This window comes from Globicephala melas, chromosome 2 (genome assembly GCF_963455315.2).
Source record: "Globicephala melas chromosome 2, mGloMel1.2, whole genome shotgun sequence".
In the NCBI taxonomy this organism is placed as follows: Eukaryota; Metazoa; Chordata; class Mammalia; order Artiodactyla; family Delphinidae; genus Globicephala; species Globicephala melas.
This window is the reverse complement of record NC_083315.2, coordinates 20,662,358-20,679,993: the sequence shown is the minus strand read 5'-3', so window position 1 is coordinate 20,679,993 and position 17,636 is coordinate 20,662,358. Positions and strand designations below refer to the sequence as shown.

Below are 17,636 nucleotides of genomic sequence, written 5' to 3'. Positions count from 1 at the left end.
ATCTTAACCATTGGACCACCAGGGAAGTCCCAGATGTGTTATTTTGAATTTGTGTAACAGCTAGACATAGTTGGATTTACTTAAGGGAAGGGACTGCATGCTCTTAGCATTTGATGCAAACCTTTGGAACATTTGTTTGCAAAATGGGCAGGTAGTTGGGAAAGGATGCAGATATGGGTGAGAGGTGCTCATCGATGTGATCCGGTGGGAATAGAGAGGGAGGCAGTCAGTGGAGATGGAGACACGTTATACGATTATGGAGAAAACGTGGGTTGTAAGGTAGCCTTCATGGACTCTTAAGTTCAGTACTTTGCACCCTAATTCCAACACAGAAAGAGGAAAGATGCGTATATGTGTTCCTAATAGTGCCGCCTGTTACTTGGCAGTGTGATTCCAGGGAACCAGTAGGTCTTGCTCTTGGCCTTGACTTCTCATAGATTTACCATAAGCTGTTCACTCTCAGCCCAAAGCAGACCTGATACAATACGTGGCCACATGATGGTTTAGAAATGTTCTGTGCTCTGGAGCCCATTGGGCCCAGGTTCGAATTCTACTTCTACAATGTATAAGCCGGTAATCTTAGAAAAGGAATTTATTTCTTAGACGTCTGCATCTGGAAAATAATACTTTCTCATAGAGACGTTATAAGGATTAGAGATAATGTATTTAAAGCACCTAGCATGGTACCTGGCATATAAGTGCTCGCTGAAAGATACCTGTTATTATTATTATTACTTAGGATATGAATTGTGTTTGAGTCCATATTATGAAAAAAATTGGATTGAAAAGTAGACTTGTGATGTTCATTCATTTCTAGTGCATCACAAGTGCACAGAAAAGATGAACAGCGGAAATAGCTAACACTTATTAGACACTTACCCGGGGCCACGTCCTGTACTAAGCACATGACTATATGAGGTGGAGTTTGTTACCATTTTACAGATGAGGAGTCTGAGGCCCAGGGCAGCACAGTTAGGAAGTGGTAGTGCCAGGATTCAGACCCTGAGCCCCAACACTCCTCTGCCTCAGGGTACAAGAGATCTAAAGGCACCTGTGAAGGATGGCTGGCGGGGGGGACAGGGATTATAAACACATACCAACGTAAAGACCAAAGGGCGTAAACCCTCTTTGCAGCGTCCCTTCCTTTATGCACCTCAGTGAGTGTGTATTTTTTGAGAAAGTAAAAACGGCCCCTCATTTGGAGACCCATGAATGCTTGCTCTAGATATCCGGACCAGTGTGCTGCTGCCTGACCCCTCAGTTGTCTTAACCGCGCTTTGTGCAGGCGAGATGCAGGAGCCCCATTTCTTGAACTTCCGTTCTCTGTTAGCTGGGACCTGTGGCAACGCCTTCCTCTTTTCGTTCTAGCTGCTTGTCAACAGCGGTAACCACAAGCCTTTCCTGTCCCAGAAATAAGTCTTGCCACACTGTCAGCGAGCTGTGAATGCTACATTCTGTTCTGCGTGGGCCTTTGCCACCTCCGCCCTGCCCGAGCCGGGCTCCACGGGTTAAAGCGTTTATTGAATTCCCAGAGGGCGATTTGAAAAGCAGTAGAGGTGCACAGGAACGAGATTAAATGCTCTGCACTCTAATCTAAGCAGGCATTGCATTACACCTGAGTTGTTGAAGGAAGATTTTGTGCTCAACACTGTATTCGGCAGAACATTCTTTATGACAATAAGGTTGATTAGAGAAAGCTCTGAAAGTGCTTCAAGTTAGTCTGATTGTTTATCTCAAGGATTAAAAAACAGAGTGGTAAATTGGGGGATAAGAAGTAGGAATTGAAGCCAGGACCTAGTGAAGAGTATTTGGCATCATTTTCCCCTCGGGATTAAATTGAATTCAGGATTTCTCCTTTCCATAGGTTTTATTGTTTGTTTGTTTGTTAGCCATCAGTGTCTTCCCCCCGCCCCCACCACCACCACCAAGGGCTCAGGACTAGCCTAGTTTCACAGCAAATTTAAGGTGCTCTGATGGGTTTTGATTGAAATAAGGAAGCCTACTTAAGATCTTTGAAAACCTTCTTACTGTTACCCTGAGGCTACAGTGAAGTGACCATTTGCAGTGAAGTTTTAGTCCATGTGGCCCTTTCTTTCTGCCTTCTGGGCTGGAGGCTGGGGGTTGAGGGACAGTCGTGGACAAGGCTCTGTAGGTTCTACGTCTGCCGAGTTTAAGTGCATTTTACCGTATTTTCACAGGCTGGGAGTCAAGAGCACAGTACTGCAGACGAATGCTGCTTAGGGCATTCAGCCTTTCGCTGGGCAGAGTAGGTGGGTTTAGGGTGCATGGGGGGGGTATGAGGGGGAGACAGAGGGTATGTGGTTTTGCTTTACTATATACTGCAGCTCAAATGGGGTGGGGGCGGAATCCAAGTAAAACATAAACACTTTCATCATCCTTTTACATGGTGGTGACTGGAATTGCACCTTCTAAACAAGCATTGTCTCTTTCAAAGAAGGGTTTTGGGAAACAGCATTAAGGAGGATTGATATGTAAAAGCTTATGGTCTTGCCCTTTGTATCGGCCCCAAATATTTACTGAAGCTAGGAGAAGAAAAGGCAGACTTTCCTCTTTTCTCTCCCGAACGTATGGTTGTTTAGAGCTCAAGTGCAACATCTGGATGTCAGATATACAGAGAGCAATTTACGGAGTGTGAAAGATTTGAAATATTCAGTGTCCTTTAGCGGGAACTCAACTTTCTGGGACTGCTTTTTTTCTTTTGTCCTCCCGGCACAAAGCAGGCAATTCTGAGATCGCCTTTGCCTCTCTGAATTAAACCCTTTGTGCCCGGGTCCCATAAACAACGTGCTTTTTAAATGGGAGCCCCCCTCCCCGCCCGGGCCCTTTTCTCCAGCGTGGGCAGCCAATCGGCTGCACCCAGCCGCATTGCTGGAGCACTTTCCCTTCCGAGCAGCAACAACATACTAATTTGATGCACACATGGATGCCTCGCGCGCTCTGCAAATTCATCACCAGCATCTTGCATTAGTCATCTGACGGACTGCCGAGTGTTTCATTTTCTTTTCATGTGACTTTATTATTACCACCTCTCTCCTCTCTTCCAAAAACCTCCCCAAAGGGGTGGAAGGGTGGGAAAGCCAGCAGAAATCCAGCCCCGCCTTTCTTTCCACGCGAGAGCCAGTGTGGGGGCTGATAACGCTGTGGATGCTTTGATGGCAGCCTAGCCAAGCGAGACCTGCTCTTAACTTGCAGCTGCCTCCCGAGCCGGGTTTCAAGATGTCCACGCCCCGGGTGACAGCCGGCAGGGCGCCGCCCGGGGTCGGGCGGCGATACTGAACAGCAGCCTGCAGTGAGAGCTCTCGCCGCTGCCGCTGAGGAGCAACCTAATGGTGCCTGTGCTTTGTTTTAGTTCATCACGTTTCCACGACTCATTAGGCACTTTGCCCCGTGCTCCTCTTCCGCCTCCCCGCCCCCACCCCCGATTTTCTGTCTTCCTGTCCCTCACCCTGCAGCCCTAACTCTGGCTCCCGCTTCCCTTTTTGACAGTAACGGCACAGCCAACAAGATGAACGGCGCTTTGGATCACTCAGACCAACCAGACCCAGATGCCATTAAGATGTTTGTCGGACAGATCCCCCGGTCCTGGTCGGAAAAGGAGCTGAAAGAACTTTTTGAGCCTTACGGAGCTGTCTACCAGATCAACGTCCTCCGGGACCGGAGTCAGAACCCTCCCCAGAGTAAAGGTACAGATAGTGGGGCGCGCGCGCGCGGTCAGGGGCGCGCAGGGCGCCTGGGCGTCCCGGGAATCGCGGGAGGGAGGAGGGCGAGGGAGAGCCGCCCGCTACCCCTGTGCCCCGCGGCCAGCCGGCCCCCTCCCCGCGACCCCCCGCCCGCCTGCTTCCCGGACAGGTGGACCAGATGGCCTGGGATGCGGGGAGGTAGAAGCGGAGCGGGGGCGGCGCGGCCGTGCCTCCGTCCGGGCGCGTGATTCCTCCCTGAGGTCACTTTCTAGGCAGTGGCTTGCCTCTCTGAGGAACCGAGCTCTTTCTACCCCTACCTTTCTGTTACTGCCCATGTAATTACAGCTGCATTTCACTTTTCCATAGGCTGTGGGGGTCTTGAAGTACCTTATAAACAGTGATAATCACTGGTGTAAGGAATAAAGGGTACACTTTTAGGAGGGACATTAATTCTTGGGGTCTAAATGGAGATCATTAAGTGAAGTGTGCCTTTGGGGGCGGGAAGTAGCACCCTAGTGGCCTGAAATAGTTAGCACACCTTCAAAAATGCCTCTGGTTTACGCCCTTAGCAGTGGTGAGATTCACGTGTACAATCTGGTGGCTGTGACTGCCTCCATTTTAAGAGGAGAGTGATTCTGCAGGGGTGGGTACAGTTATTAAAATAGAGGCCGGAAACCTCTGTCCAGGTTGAAGCTTCTGGGTATTGGAGTCACCCTTTGTAAGCCCTTTGTAGACTTCAGTTAAGATATCTCCTCTGCTGCTACCATTTGGTCTCTGTCCATGTTTTAACCTCGCTTTAGTAATTTTGTTCTTTCTCTGGTCTTGATCTCTTGGATTTCATACCCAGGGCTCCTCCATCTCTTTGTGGGTCTCAGAGTTGCTGTTTCTCTGCCCCTTGGTATTTCTGTCTGGCCTGTTATTTTATTTCTCTGTTGCCTCTCACAAGAGCTCCTGCAAGCTCATTGTTCGGCTTGCACACACACTTCAGTTGAGCATATGAACGTCAGCGCGTACTACTCTCTGAGCCTCTTCTTTACTGTCAAGGTGAAGGGCTAGGACTAGGTCATTGTTAAAACTCTGATGTTCTCTGACTCTGAGAAACGTTGGTCCATTTCTTGTTCCCTGTAGTTACTGAGGTCTGATAGGACTTTTTGGAACCTTTTAAGACATTTTAAAACCCCTAGATCATATCTATTTTGTAAAGGTGAACAGACATGCCTGTGTTTATAGGACTCTCCTTTTCTATCTCAAAACCTATCATGTAACACCAAGAGTGTTTTCAAAAGAATATATTTAAGAATTTTGTCATCACATACTTGATGGTCCCATAGTTTGAAAAATGGAAAATTAGATATTTAAAAATCAAGAGGATTAAAAACATCACAAATTAGGGCAATGCTGGGACTCTTTATTGATCCTATTCCTTAACTCTTTACCTACGTGCTTCCCAGATGGAGAAGACTAGAATTGGCTTTAATACTTTCACCGTATCCAAAGGCAGGATAATGAATGGGCTGCAGCTCAGGACTTAGCAAAGAAGGGCCTTCCCACCATCTAGAATGGCACCCGCAGAACACTAGGCCGGAGGCAGTAAACCAGTGCTTGAGAGCAGTAACCACAGTTCATCCTTGACTAGGAAAACGTGCCTGCAGATTTCAGTTTATTCAGCATTTTTCAAAATGACTTCCGACATAATGATCAAAGCTCATTTATTGTTCCGATGCCTTGTTACGTGCATTTTAGCTTTTGGTCACACGTGTCCTACTTTAGCCAAAAAGACCTCTCTCTAAGTCAAGTAAATGCTTATGCCTGGCCTAGTTCTTCTACCATTTGCTCTCTTTTCCCCGGTGTTCCCTCTGATCAGTATCTTTACCAGGCCGTATTTGTGACTCTGTATTTTAACTCCGTTCACTAGGTCTTATATCTAACTTCATTTAAACAGTCTGCATCAGCTCAGAGTCTTGGAGGGAAAGGGAGGCCTTGGGAGGGAATTTACTTTTTTGGAGCCCATGCTGCGTACCAGGCTCTATGTTAGGAGCATTGCATAGTTATCTCATTTAATTCTTGCTGGAATTCTAAAAGTAGATGGTATTAGTATCGTTTTGCAGATGAGAAAACTGAGGATCACAGAAAGTTAAGACAGATAGCTCAGTTCACCCAGCTAGTAAGCGGCAGAGTAGAAATTTGTGCCCAGTTCATCTGTCTTCATGGGCTACTCCATCTCGCCTCTCAGGGAGATGAGGCCAAAATCTGCCTTGGTCTGCTTTATTTCAGGGTTGGGTCAGAGGCCTTCTCCTTTCCCTAAGGGTTCCCCAAGTGAAAGGAAGGAAATTCACCCTTCAAGAACAGGGTTGATTTTGCTTCTGTCTTTGTCCTTAGTTTTTATACCCCTGGCTCAAGATTGTACATCACTCCAACTCATGGTATCATGGGATGGAAGTTACAGATGAAATCATTCAAATCTTACCTTTGGAAATATAGGTCAATTCCCATTACTGTGAACTCCAAGTCTCACATCAAATATTGCTTGAAGTACATGGGCTGTCAGCCAAAGCTTGAAAGGGTTTTTGTTATACAGACATCTCTGTTGTAACGGTGTTTGTTGTCATGGGATTTGAGCTGTATAATGACATTCCTCTCGGAGGATTACAGCCCTTAGATGCTTACGTGTAGAGATCAAACACCACCACTTTTCTTTACACCGAGACCTATGTGTACCATACGTTATTCGCCTGTTCATAGATAAGATACGACCCCACGTTTACATTGGTTCTGACTATCAACAGAGTAAAATGATCCTGTTTTCCCAGGGCTGATGTCAGAGCCTCAGAAATTAGAAATTTGGAGACTCTCTCTAAACATGGTTTAAATTATCTAAGGCTTTTAGGATGGCCTTGACTCGTTGCCTTACTGACATCAGCAGTTCCAAGGAAAGAGACAAAATCAGGCTGTTACCTAATCCAGGTGAATTAGGTTTTTCCTGTCACTTTGCATTTGATGTTCTGTTTAACCTTGAGGCATTAAAACTTTGTTCTGTTTTTGAAAGTATCCTTTAAGAGTTAGAGTCTAAGCTATCTGTTTCTTCTCTCACATAAATATATGTGTTGATCAAGCAGCCTCAGCAGCTCTGGGGAACCTGGCTCAGTAAACCATCCCACCTCCGAGGACCTAGGGAAGGCGTGTTTTAGTTAGTGGTTATTGGTCAAGTCTAGATAGGAATATATACTAGTTAAGAGCATGGCTTTTGAAGTCAGCAAGCCTTGATTCAATTTCTAGCTGTACCACTTGCTACATGTTGGCCTTGGGCACATTACTTAATCTCCCCTGAAAATGGAGACAGTCCTCATAGGGTTGCTGAGATCGTGAGAACACGTGCTTTGCACAGAACTGGACTGTGGTAGGAGCTCACTATGGTGGTGGTGGTTATTACAGTTATTTTATCACTGCTCCCAGGAACTTGAAATCTAATAGGGATAATGAGGTGAATATATACACAGGTAACTATAATATAAAAGAACATGAGATAAGAGTAAGCAAGAAAGAGATGAGCATATTTGAACTCTGGAGGTTCAGGGGAGGAATGAATAACTTGCAACTCTGCAGATAGGAAAAAAATGGCATCTTTTCCAAGTCTTGAACAAAAAATATGATAACGATTTCAGTAAGTAAAGACAAGTAGACACACTGGCCTGTTTTCTGGCGTGGAGGTGAGAACATGCAGGGCGGGTCCTGGGAGCTCTGAGTTCTCCCAGAGTTCAGAGGAAATGTGAAATACAGGAAATGAAGGAAGTGGGGAAGATTAGGAGGCTTAGAAGTGAAGACTGGGGCCGGTTCCTAGAAGACTTACTTCTCAGGCTAAAATATTCGAATTTTATTTCTTAGACAGCAGAGGGTCTGTGAAGGTATTTCAGCAACAGGGAAGGTGGCCAGGAGCCTAGTGTCACATGTCAGGGAATCTGTGGAGCCTGGACAGGACGCTGTCATGGCAACGGAGAGGGAGGAACCAGGTGACACAGACATGACCATGGTGAGAGGAAGGGGACTTAATAACTCCATTGGGGCAGTGACAACTGGGAGCTTTGGGCCTAACCGGGAGGACTGGGGAAGCAGTTAGCAGGTGGGAGTGGACAGGGAGAGGGGTGGTCAGTTCAGTTTTGATCGCTCTGAGTCTGAGGTGCCTCAGAAGAGTCAAGCGGGCTGCAGGCCAAGAAAAGCCATCAGATTTGATGACTGGAGGACCTGGGAGCATTTCAGAAGGATGGGGAAGGTCGGGAGAGGGATCGCGTAGGTTTCTGTGTGGGGCTATGCGTGCATACTGCCCTTTCTGGGAAGTCACAGCATGAAAGGAAAGAGATCTTAGATGCAGCGCTTTTTTTTTGAGACAAAGGTAAGAAGATGGAGCAAAAAAAGATAGTGCAAGTGCAAGGAAGGTGAAGCTCAGGATCCTTGAAGGGACGAAAGGGGTGGCTGAGGAGCACATGTCAACGGATGGAAAGATTCTTCATTCGAGACAGTGGGGCCTTTAGCAGGAAGTAACACCAGAGTGAGTCTCGGTCTAATGAGGGAGGTAGACACTCGGTCACAGATGCCCTTGGACTTCTCAGGAGGCAGTGTGTTTCTGAGAAGTCTGGGTGAAATCAAAGACGTAAGAAAAACGGTGTAAAATGACTGTTTTGGAAAATCCAGTAGGGGGGAGAACAAGGGGATTATTGAACAGGAGGCTGCAGGTACCCCCAGGTTGTGTCGATTTTCAGCGGGCCCTGGCGGTTGTGGTTCTCTGTCCGTCAGCGAGTGAGCAGGGAATGTCGGGTTGGAGATGCGCAAGAGAAATGTGGCTGAAGATCAGGAAGGGTATTCAGTGTGTCAGAATGTTCACTGACGCTGGTAAAGACGGAGGGTAGCTCGGGTCTTCTGGAGAAGGAAGGGTTGGGGGACTGGAGGTGGTGAACGAGGTACAGTGGAAGGGGTGGCGGGGACGGGGATGGGGTCCAGTGACACCAAACTCAGAACCTCTAGGCAGTAGATAAATTGTGTACCTTGGATCATCACTCTTGAGGTTTCCATTTTAATCAGAATTATACCTCAGGATCCCAGCACCCTGAAGAAACCTACCCTTTCATGAATGCTAGTTATGCTTTTCTGAGTTTGAACACTCAGGTATTATTATTCTGATTTTCCCGGAAGGAACTCTGCGGAGCCTGTGCTGAGTGACCAGCATAGTCATTTGACATTTGAGATGGGAGGTAGAAGCAGACCCTCGACCCTAACCAGTGCCTTGCCCACCCCATTTTTACTGTCTCCCTTGGGTGACTTCTCCGTCAAAAGAGAACTAGGAAGGGGAAGTGGCTTGCGTCGACCAGCGCTCCGCGCCACAGGCCTGAAGCACAGAACTTCCTTTTTTCTTGAAATGTGCTTGGGGGCTGTGGCCTAACTGCCGTGCAGCTGCAGCCCTTCCAGCACCTCGAGTCCAGAGTGGGTGGAACAAAAATCACATTCACAGCTCCTCGGGGAAGGGTGATTACCTTTAAGTTTCGAAAGAGCAGCTTTTGCCCTTTCAGCTCCCGGTGGGGTAACGCCAGGGACAGCCCTAGACAGCGGTTTGCCTTCAGGTGATTTCATCCTTCCCTCCTCCCTCCACCGATCTTAGGTGATGACAGAATGTGAGTCGCTTCTTTCCTTCTCGGTGCCCTCACTTCAGTCTTTAGGAATTCATTCACAGAAAGCTGAGCTCAACCTCCTCTATTCCCAGTTCAGCACGATGGCAAAGTTGTCCTGGAGGATGAGATGCGACGGCCAGGGGACGAACAGGGGAGGCAAAGAGGAGGAAACGAAGGGCAAAAAGCACCAAAGCTAATTGTCCTTATTTCAGAATCTGACAGGACAGCCCTCTGGGCTCTGGCAGCCTGAGAGCAGGCCCTGGAGTCAGGGGACCGATAGCTGGTGTTTATTATCACAGATGAGTCTGGAGAACCAGCCTCGATCTCTGTGTCTTTGCAGTATCGATAATACCTACCTCCGAACTGTTGTACATGTTCAGTGAAAGGACAAAGCTGGATGCTGCTGGTAGAGTCCAAGGAGAGCTGATAATCTTACAACCTTGATGATTCTTCATAATGTGAAAGGCTTGTAAGAGCACCTTCGACCCTTTTTATTCAAGGAAGGATATCGGGGGCGGGTGTGGGGCTGGGGTGGGTGTGGAGAGAATCTCATTTTTGTGTTTCCTGCCTTTGCTTTCTTCCCTTGAGTAGCAGAAATGTACTTGGAGCCAGTTTATTTCAGCGCTGTCCTCTTGAAATCAGTAATTGAGAAAGAGTTCAGAACGCAGGAAGATGAACCAATTTTACATTTTTAACGCACACAAGTCGGGGATAGGATTTCTGCCCTAAATTTCTTGCAAACTAGGGTGACTGCCCTAGATTGTCTGGGACAGCCCGAGTTATGTTCGTGCTGCCTCAGGGGCCCACAGGAAGGATGCTTTCACCCTGAATTAATTTTTTTTAATTTTTATTTATTTTATTTGTTTATTTTTGGCTGCATTGGGTCTTCATTGCTGCATGCGGGCTTTCTCTAGTTGCGGCGAGTGGGGGCCACTCTTCAGTGCGTGGCGAGGGCTTCTCATCGCGGTGGCTTCTCTTGTTGCGGAACACGGGCTCCAGGCGTGTGGGCTTCAGAAGTTGTGGCTCGCGGGCTCCAGAGCACAGGCTCAGCAGTTGGTGGCACACAGCCTTAGTTGCTCCATGGCATGTGGGTTCTTCCCAGACCAGGGCTCAAACCCGTGTCCTCCGCACCGGCAGGCGGACTCCCAACCACTGCACCACCGGGGAAGCCCCTGAATTAATTTTATGTTAACAGAAACCGCTGTGTAACGTACTGTGACATCCTTTTCTCCTTTCATTGTTGGCTGACCGAGATCTCGCAGGATAAACCTAAAATGCCGTCAGAGGCTTTATGCTCATGCAAGCAGGGATCCTTGTCACATCCTTGGGAGAGGTGGGTTCGTCAGTTATGGCATAGGGCTATATTTTTTAAAATTAACAATTCAAGTTTTTGAAATGGAGTTTTAAATTATTTTGGCTTACGCAGGCCACACCCATGGAACTGATTGAGATGAATGAGAGAGAAATGTCAAGTGAGCCTTGATTAAGTTATAGTGAGAAGGAATCCCTTTAAACACCCCATACTCTGTGCTGAGAGATCGGGCTGTGCTTGTCTGGCTCAGCCTGAATTTCTGTTAAAGGGCGGCATCTACCCTAGCGGGTTAGGTATCTGTCCTGGGTACATTCTGGTCCTTACATCTCTGGAGGGAAAAAAGAAGAAGAAAGGGCAGGAGAGTGATCCAGAGGACACAGAGCAAGCCGGTATCAAAGAAGAAATGAAATTAACCTAAGGTTGCTTCTAGCCATTTTGTTTTCTTCTCCTCTGTCTGGGACGTCAGCTGGTCCCCAATCCTCTTGTCCCCAGTAGATTTGCATTTCTGGAATTAAAGTGGCAAAAGAATAAAGAAAAAAACAGGGTCTGGACAAAAGGAGAATGGGCTTTTGGGGTAGAAACTTGCCATGAACAGTAAATCCAGGATTTCATGCCTTCTGTCTGTTTGAATCCCTCCAACACATATTAGAGGTTGACTGAAAAAGCCAAGTCTAGGTGATAACACAACTCACATTTCCCACGGACGCATTGATAGTTTGCCTGCCTGGAGGTCTTACGTGCCTTTTTATTTGCACCCAATGAGATTTCTCCACATTAGAGATGCTCCACCATCTGTTACGCGGTTGTACCGTTCTGCGTCACCATACTGTGGGTCATTATGAAATGTCTTTGGAAATGAGAAGTCCCGTTTCCTAACCAGAAAGGGAAGTGCTCCCTCTGGGGTAATGCTGCTACTTACTCTGCAGTACGTATGCATTGCCTGGGAGTGGCCTTAGCACGACTCTCTTCTCACTTTCGCTCCAAGGACACCAGATAGTCGGGCCATCAGGTTGAAAGGGTGACTTTCTTCCTTCTTCAACCTTGCCTTCTAATTAAAATTTACAATGAACTATAGTTATGTTATATTTTAGAAGTGTTCAGAAGCGCTAACATTAAAAATATAAATAAAATCATTACATACCTTATGAGCCATTAGCTTCATAGATGATCCATTATCTTTAATAATTCCAACCATGGTAAAACGTGCCATGCGGTTAGCTCAGTTAGCTCCCTTTTTTTTAATCTTGTGTTCGTAGATTCTTAAAAGACTGAATTTTCACCTTGGACCTATGGCGCCAAATGCTACCAAGATTTAGGCATGAGATTTTTATTCCTTGTCCAGTTTCACTGGTCCTGAAACAGTCCATGCTCATGTTTTCCTGTCTGATATTGGCTAGCGCAAACCTCTTATTGGAACAGCTCTCCCTCCCTTTGGACCTAAGTGCGTGTGATGGAAAAAGGAACACGGGGGGAAAAAAGGCCTGTGTGGAATGATGGATTACGATCGTGTGGATTTCACAAACTCCCTCTTCACTGAGTCACACAGACAAACACATAGGTAGCAAGCAAAAAAGCAGGCTTGCTGTTAATGGAAAAAGGAGTTACTTGGCTGGACAGGGGCAGGTTATAATGGTAAAAACTAATGGGTCCAGGAGAATCGGCACGGCAATTTAAAAGCCACAGAAATTGATATTAGGATCAATATTTTTTCACTCTGTATGTAAATGACTGAGAACGATGTCCCCGATATGGTGTCCACGTCCTGCCATTAATTCAGATTAGAGAAACCCAACTGGAGAAATAGACTTCGGGCAGTGATCAGTTGGAAGAATAAAGGAATATAATTTCCCCCTTTCTATTAGAGGATCATAAATTGGAATTAGAGAAGGGAAGCGAAGAGAGTGAAAGAATAGCCACCCATCACCCTCTTGAAGTGACCCAGAATCTGATCGTTATAAAACGTTGTGGGGTGTGTTAGACGTTTGTAGGACAAGTTCACAACCTACATGTGGATGGAGACCTGTCTTCAAAATCGTCTTCAGCATCCTCTGTGCTGTTTCATGGTCTCTTGCCAGCCAGGTCTTGTTGCCTTCTTTTCAGTTTTAGGTGAAAAAAAAAATGCCCCCCAAACTCCCTTTAGTTTAATGGAAACTACATCACAGATGTAGAGAGAGACCTGATCGTGGGGAGAGGGAGGGGTGTAAGAAGCAAGGCTTCCGACAAGGTAATGGTCAAAAAATGGCCCCCAAATGCTAAACATTCCAAACGCAGGTGCCAGATACCAAGTGTTAAGGAACAGGTAATTCACCACTTTTCACAGAGAACTTTTTCGCTCCTATGTAGGCCACAGTGCCTCATGTGAGGAAATGTTATTGAAGTTCCATCGAGAAGATGGACGCCTTCCAGAGGCAGAGCAGCACGAATCACAAAGGTCCTGGAAGGGGCGCCCATCTGGAAAGGTCCTGGAGGTTAACTTGAAAGACCTGAGAGCGCGGAGTCACAAGAATGGAAAGAGAGAAAGGCTGGAGCCAAACATAAAAAGAGAGATTGTGCTCTCCAAAAGAAAAAAAGTTCGAAGAGAATATGATTGAAGCTTGGAAGATGCTGAAGTGCAGAGTGAGGCTATATATAGATAAGCTCTTTCAATTAATGCTAAACCCCAGGATTCTGGGGCTTAGACTTAAAATGTTGGCACGGCAGGCCAAGTGCAGAGTCGGAGCCAAACTTTTACACAGAAGAGGTGGTGAACTTAGAGAAAAGGATGGAAGTTATGGAGAGGGTGGGGGGCAGCTGCGTACAGCACTCCCCCCCCCAGGAGTGGCCCTCAGGCTGGCGCTCCCCTGGGGCTTCATGCCTCCCTCTTTTGTAACGGGGATATTTGGACCTTAGGGTCACCTTGAAAGCCCCAGGTTCCATTTAAAGTGGAATTTAACCTCGAATAGAAAAGATGAAAGACGTGGCCCAGAAAACTACTCACGTGTTTACCAAAGGACCTGTTACATGGCAGTAAATGTCCATCGGCGCCTACTGTGTGCAAGGCCTTGTGTTTAGTGCTGAGAACATAGAGATGAACAGGCCATGTTCTGGGCACCACAAGGAGAGAAAGCATTGAATGTCGTTAAAGGGAGGACTGCCCAAGTCGTTTAGAAACGTCCAGCCGGCCTGGAGTCGTCGGTGTCCACGTGGTGTGCGTGCGCGGTGTCTCTTTCGGAGCAGACGCCCAGGAGGCCTCGTGAACAGAGGATCCTGTGCCGTTTGTATAACAAAAATGAAGTGAGAGCTTCCCTGGTGGCGCAGTGGTTGAGAGTCCGCCTGCCGATGCAGGGGACGCGGGTTCGTGCCCCGGTCCGGGAGGATCCCACATGCCGCGGAGCGGCTGGGCCCGTGAGCCATGGCCGCTGAGCCTGTGCATCCGGAGCCTGTGCTCCGCAAAGGGAGAGGCCACAGCAGTGAGAGGCCTGCGTACCGCAAAAAAAAAAAAAAAAAAAAAGTGAAGTGAGAGTTTTGGGGCACCCCAAGGTCATGCGATGGTGGGAGTCTGAGGGTTTTCCTTTCAGCAGTGCACGTCCCCAATAGGCCCTTTCCCCTTTCTCTTCAGTTTTAGTCTTCCTTCCTCTTTCTCCCTATAGGGAGTTGAGGGCGAGATTAGCCTAAGTTTTACTCGGTCAGCTTTTCTGAGGGTTCTCTGTTAAATCCAAGGGCACGCAGTTTGCAGCTTCCTGTTGGCATAACTGAGGCAGTGGCCATGCAGCCGCTGGTCCTTACTGTCCCCCTCAGTGTCACACTGTTTGCTGCCAGGTCCTGAAGACACAGCCGGCCCCTACCTGGTGGAACTGTTCAATCCATCTAGTTGACACGAATGAGCAACTGATAGCCTGACCCCTCATGGGAGGTGTGTGTGTACATGTGTCCTGTGTACAACACACACACACGTATATTTTGAACTTTGTGGTAACTCAAAGTTTGTTTATTTCTTTGAACACCATTTCTTCAACTGTACGTGTTATTGCCTGTGAGGTAGACTTCTGAGGAATAAATTATTTATAAAATATTGGCTGTAAATCGCCTCGTACAGTGCCTGGTGTGGGGTGGGGACTGAGTGAAGCATGTAGGTAGTGTATAGTAGGTGTGGGAGAAGATGAAGATGAGAAAAGAGCACAGTAATGGGCTCTTGATTTTGTAAAACCTGTGTCTAATAGGAAGGGCTGTTTTAAACCTTCTGATGCTTCTTTCTCAGTGAGTTAGCTAGAAAATATTATACACAATTTACACCTGCATTATGTGGGGGAAAAGAAGGACATGACAGCATGAGACAGGGGATGGGTAGTCAGTAAAAACCAGTGATCTCTGACAAAAGAGGGTAAAATTCTGTAAAACAAATATTTGCAACTCAGTCCGATTTTAGAGGGTCTCCTATCGATTCTAAACCTATGTAGTTATTCAGAATTCCGGATCCTAACATGCCCGGTCTTGAGGACAGCAGACTCTTTCAGAATAATTCCATGTGTGATTATCTTGCTTTGGCCCCGATTCCCACAGACGTTCTATAGTAACTGCAGGCCTCACGTCATAACTGCTCAGTACATTGGACTGTGTTTAATATTGTGCTAGGCTTTCTGTTCGGGGGTTTTCAGGTTTGGTTCGGTTTTGGCTTTGGCACTCAGACCTTTCCGTATGATTGGTTCAAATTTGACGTTGCATCTAAACTACCATCAATAGGATGTTACTTTTGAGTTATTTTCAAACATTTATCCCAGTGCCTTCACTCTTTTTTACGCAGCCTGTCTTGTTTCCAGCTGCACTCAGTTTTGAAGATGGTTGATTGGCAGTAGAGGGGCATTTTGTGACCAAAAGTGGAATAAAGTTGCCTGATTTTCACGGCAGGAATCTCTAGGCATCCTGGACTAACCATCCTCCAGGAGGTCATTTTCACACAGAGGCTAGTTCTTAACCCACCCCCACCCACTACCCAGAATCACCACTTGTTTCGGAAGCCTGTATAGGGTAGCTCATTTGCACATGATCCTTAATTACCATTAATGTGATTATTAGAAGAGTCACCACTTTGAGAAGGAAATAGGTGTATTAGCTAATGTGAGCTTTCATGCACATTAACACCTCTCTCTAAAAAAATTATGTTTCTGGGGCTTCCCTGGTTGCGCAGTGGTTAGAGTCCACCTGCCGATGCAGGAGACACGGGTTCGTGCTCCGGTCCAGGAAGATCCCACATGCCGCGGAGAGGCTAGGCCTGTGAGCCATGGCCGCTGAGCCTGCGCGTCCGGAGCCTGTGCTCCACAACGGGAGAGGCCACAACAGTGAGAGGCCCACGTACCGCAAAGAAAAAAAAAAATTATATTCCTAAGGCATCCCTTATGTGGGACCTACATTCTGTTGAGTAGAGAAGTATTGTAGTAATGGGTACCAATGCTGAACAGGTTTTCCTAGCATGTTATGTAGTTCGTGCAACCTAATCCAAGATGTTAGGCTCTTATTTTTCACTTTCTGTGTTGCTGCTTCAAGGTTCTCTACATCAGGTCGGTTGATGTTTGTTTAGTTGCGTGTTTGGTTTTTGCCGGTTGATGTTTGTGTGTATGAATTTTTTGAAAAGAATTCCAGGTTATTAAAGAGAGGATGAGAGCAGAACTGTTCGCATGAGTTATGAAAAAGCATTGCTTAATTTATTCACTCTGCTGCTGTGCCGGGGAAGCACTTCCCTTAGGCTGGGAGGAAACAGACCAACTTCGTTTCGCTCTTGAGACAGAATCAAGTCCCTGAGCGGCAGAACTGCAAGTAGGGCTTTTGTTGCCTTAATCCTCTGACACGTCCATGCGTTGTCCAGGTAGACGGGACCTTTGGAGGGTAAAGGACCATTGATCTCGCCCTTTCTTTTAGCATCAGCCACAACTTGTTCGTTTGGGGCGAGAATGCTAGTCAGCCCCAGGAAGGTTGAGGAGGACCGTTCTCAGCATCCTCTGCCCCAGACATAGTCCCTAATTCACACTGTAACCAAAGCTGAGGAGAGAGTATGGCGGGGACTGTCATCTCTGCCAGCCCCTGACTGAAGTCAGCATGTCCTGGGGCTGGTCTTAGAAGACAGCCACCATGTGGCTGCATAAGACAAAACCCAGTTTGGAAAAACGTTGCTTCCCAGTAGGGTAAATGAGACGGCATCTGAGGCATGGGTCGAGGTGTGTTGTGAGGGGCTCGACGGAGCCATAAACACGAATACACCTCTCAGAGCCGCTGCCATCCTCCCTGTCCCCTGTGCCACCCAGGAAGCAACCTGGTTCAGCAGAACAGGAAGATGCAATTCCCATGCCCCGTCCACTCTCCTCTTGGCCGAGAGGCTGCTGAGTGCGATGCTCTCTTTGTGGAGGGACCACCTGTCTAATGGGAACTGGATTGTGACCACCAGTTCATTTGACAGAGGCCGCCACACAGCTGCCAGATGGTGACAGTCCTTAGCTGTTTTGCAAGTCCAATGTGGGTCACGTTCCCCTCTGGAGGTAGACAACGGATGGTTCCCTCCACCCAGGCCACGTGCTTGCAAAAGGCCAGGCTTCCAAGAGCCAAGGCTTTGCTCTCATCTCCTTGAAGGTAGAAAAAGACTTAAGGAGATGTAATGAATAAAGACACATTTTTTTAATCAGCTTGCTGGGTTTTCCTCTCTTCCTAATTGTTCTCTGATCTGTACTTAGGAGCACGGTGTTGAAGTGGGACATGTCAGGCTTTTACGCCACAGATTCAAACTCCCAGGCAAATAAAATTGTGACAGCTTGAGAGGCAGGGAAGAGTCTCTGGCCACTGGCAGAGTTTGATTATCCGACCTGGACTCGGGAGTAGTCGGGGGGCCTGCATGTAGCTTCAGGATGCCCTGCCGGGACGGCTCAGCAGCTAGGAGGGGGACCCGCCTCTCTGTGGCCTTCTCTTCACCTGCTGCATCAGCTGAAGAGCCGCACGAGGACC

At 47.3% G+C, this 17,636-nt stretch overlaps 1 protein-coding gene across 8 annotated transcripts in view; it reads left to right on the top strand.

Annotated features, from left to right (window-relative positions):
• Positions 1-17,636, top strand: part of CELF2 (CUGBP Elav-like family member 2) — an 829,377-nt gene that overhangs the window by 658,964 nt on the left and 152,777 nt on the right. For 7 of the 8 annotated variants that reach the window (XM_060293317.2, XM_060293315.2, XM_060293316.2 and 4 more), the window contains one exon: positions 3,508-3,704. In XM_060293317.2, coding sequence (XP_060149300.1) covers positions 3,527-3,704 — 178 coding nt within the window. In that variant the 5' untranslated portion in view covers positions 3,508-3,526. Of the gene's footprint in view, positions 1-3,097; positions 3,351-3,507; positions 3,705-17,636 lie in introns of those variants that run through there. The other variant, XM_030836929.3, reaches the window with a different exon arrangement.